The following is a 947-nucleotide window of genomic DNA, read 5'->3' as shown; positions in this document are numbered from 1 at the left end:
ATGATGCTGCAGAGGGTGTGTGCTCGATGGATCGGAGGTGTCTTTTTTAATGGTAAATTAAATATCTTTATATGTTGTATAAATTTGCAAAGATGACATATATATGTTTACTCTTTGTCTAATTATAATATGTCTAAAGAATAATGCCTTGTTTATTTAAATATTAAAATATTCAATATTATTTTTTGTGCAATGAATATTCAGCTTTTCTCATTGGAGCCGTCATGTTATTAATATGTGAAAATACTACAATTGCGGAAGAAGTGCCAGCATTCTTTTTGAAAATCGCCAAAATACCAACTTTGCCGAGAGTAGGTCGAAGCGGAAGATTTGAAGATTTCTTTTATAAAGCTGAAAAGCATATACCCCGAATTGGTAGAAGCAATCAGCACAAACAGGTATCTAATTACCTGGAACTAATTATTGCAATCTTTTCTGTATTATTATATATATTTGTATTATTGTATATTTTTGAGATATCATTTATGTAATAATAATTATTATATAATAATAAAATTATTATATAAATTATTATATAATAATTATTATATAATTATACTAAATAATACTTAAATTACATTTTTTAAGTCAACCAACCCTCTATTGCTGCAAGACGAACAAGAAACTTATTCCGATTTAACTAAAAGGCGCATAGATTATCCTTCAAAAGGTTAGCAATTTCATTGATATATTTCTTCGTATTATATCTAATTGAATAATCCTACGCCTTATTTTTTCTTGTCAGTTGAAGAATGGTCCTGGCAGAACTTTCCTCTAGCAATCGAAGGTCCAAAAGAACTGTGGCGAACATTAGCTGGATATTCAAAAGATGGTAGCGACGAGTAAGTTTTACGAAATCAGATCGTGGAAAAAAATATTTAATTTGCTAATTAATATAATTAATACTTAAAAATTAGAATTATTAGAATATACANAATGTGTATATA

General features: G+C 27.6%; 1 protein-coding gene across 1 annotated transcript in view; it reads left to right on the top strand.

Annotated features, from left to right (window-relative positions):
• The window catches only part of LOC105618470, a 1,260-nt gene continuing 313 nt past the window's right edge, over positions 1–947 (top strand). Inside the window, exons 1-4 of the mRNA XM_012200003.1 lie at positions 1–52; positions 205–383; positions 607–670; positions 746–842. Of these exons, the coding sequence (XP_012055393.1) occupies positions 1–52; positions 205–383; positions 607–670; positions 746–842 (392 nt within the window). The remainder of the gene's footprint in view (positions 53–204; positions 384–606; positions 671–745; positions 843–947) is intronic.

Source organism: Atta cephalotes (genome assembly GCF_000143395.1).
Source record: "Atta cephalotes unplaced genomic scaffold scaffold00017, whole genome shotgun sequence".
NCBI lineage: Eukaryota > Metazoa > Arthropoda > Insecta > Hymenoptera > Formicidae > Atta > Atta cephalotes.
The sequence above is the reverse complement of the archived record's forward strand: the minus strand, read 5'-3'. Positions and strand labels throughout refer to the sequence as shown.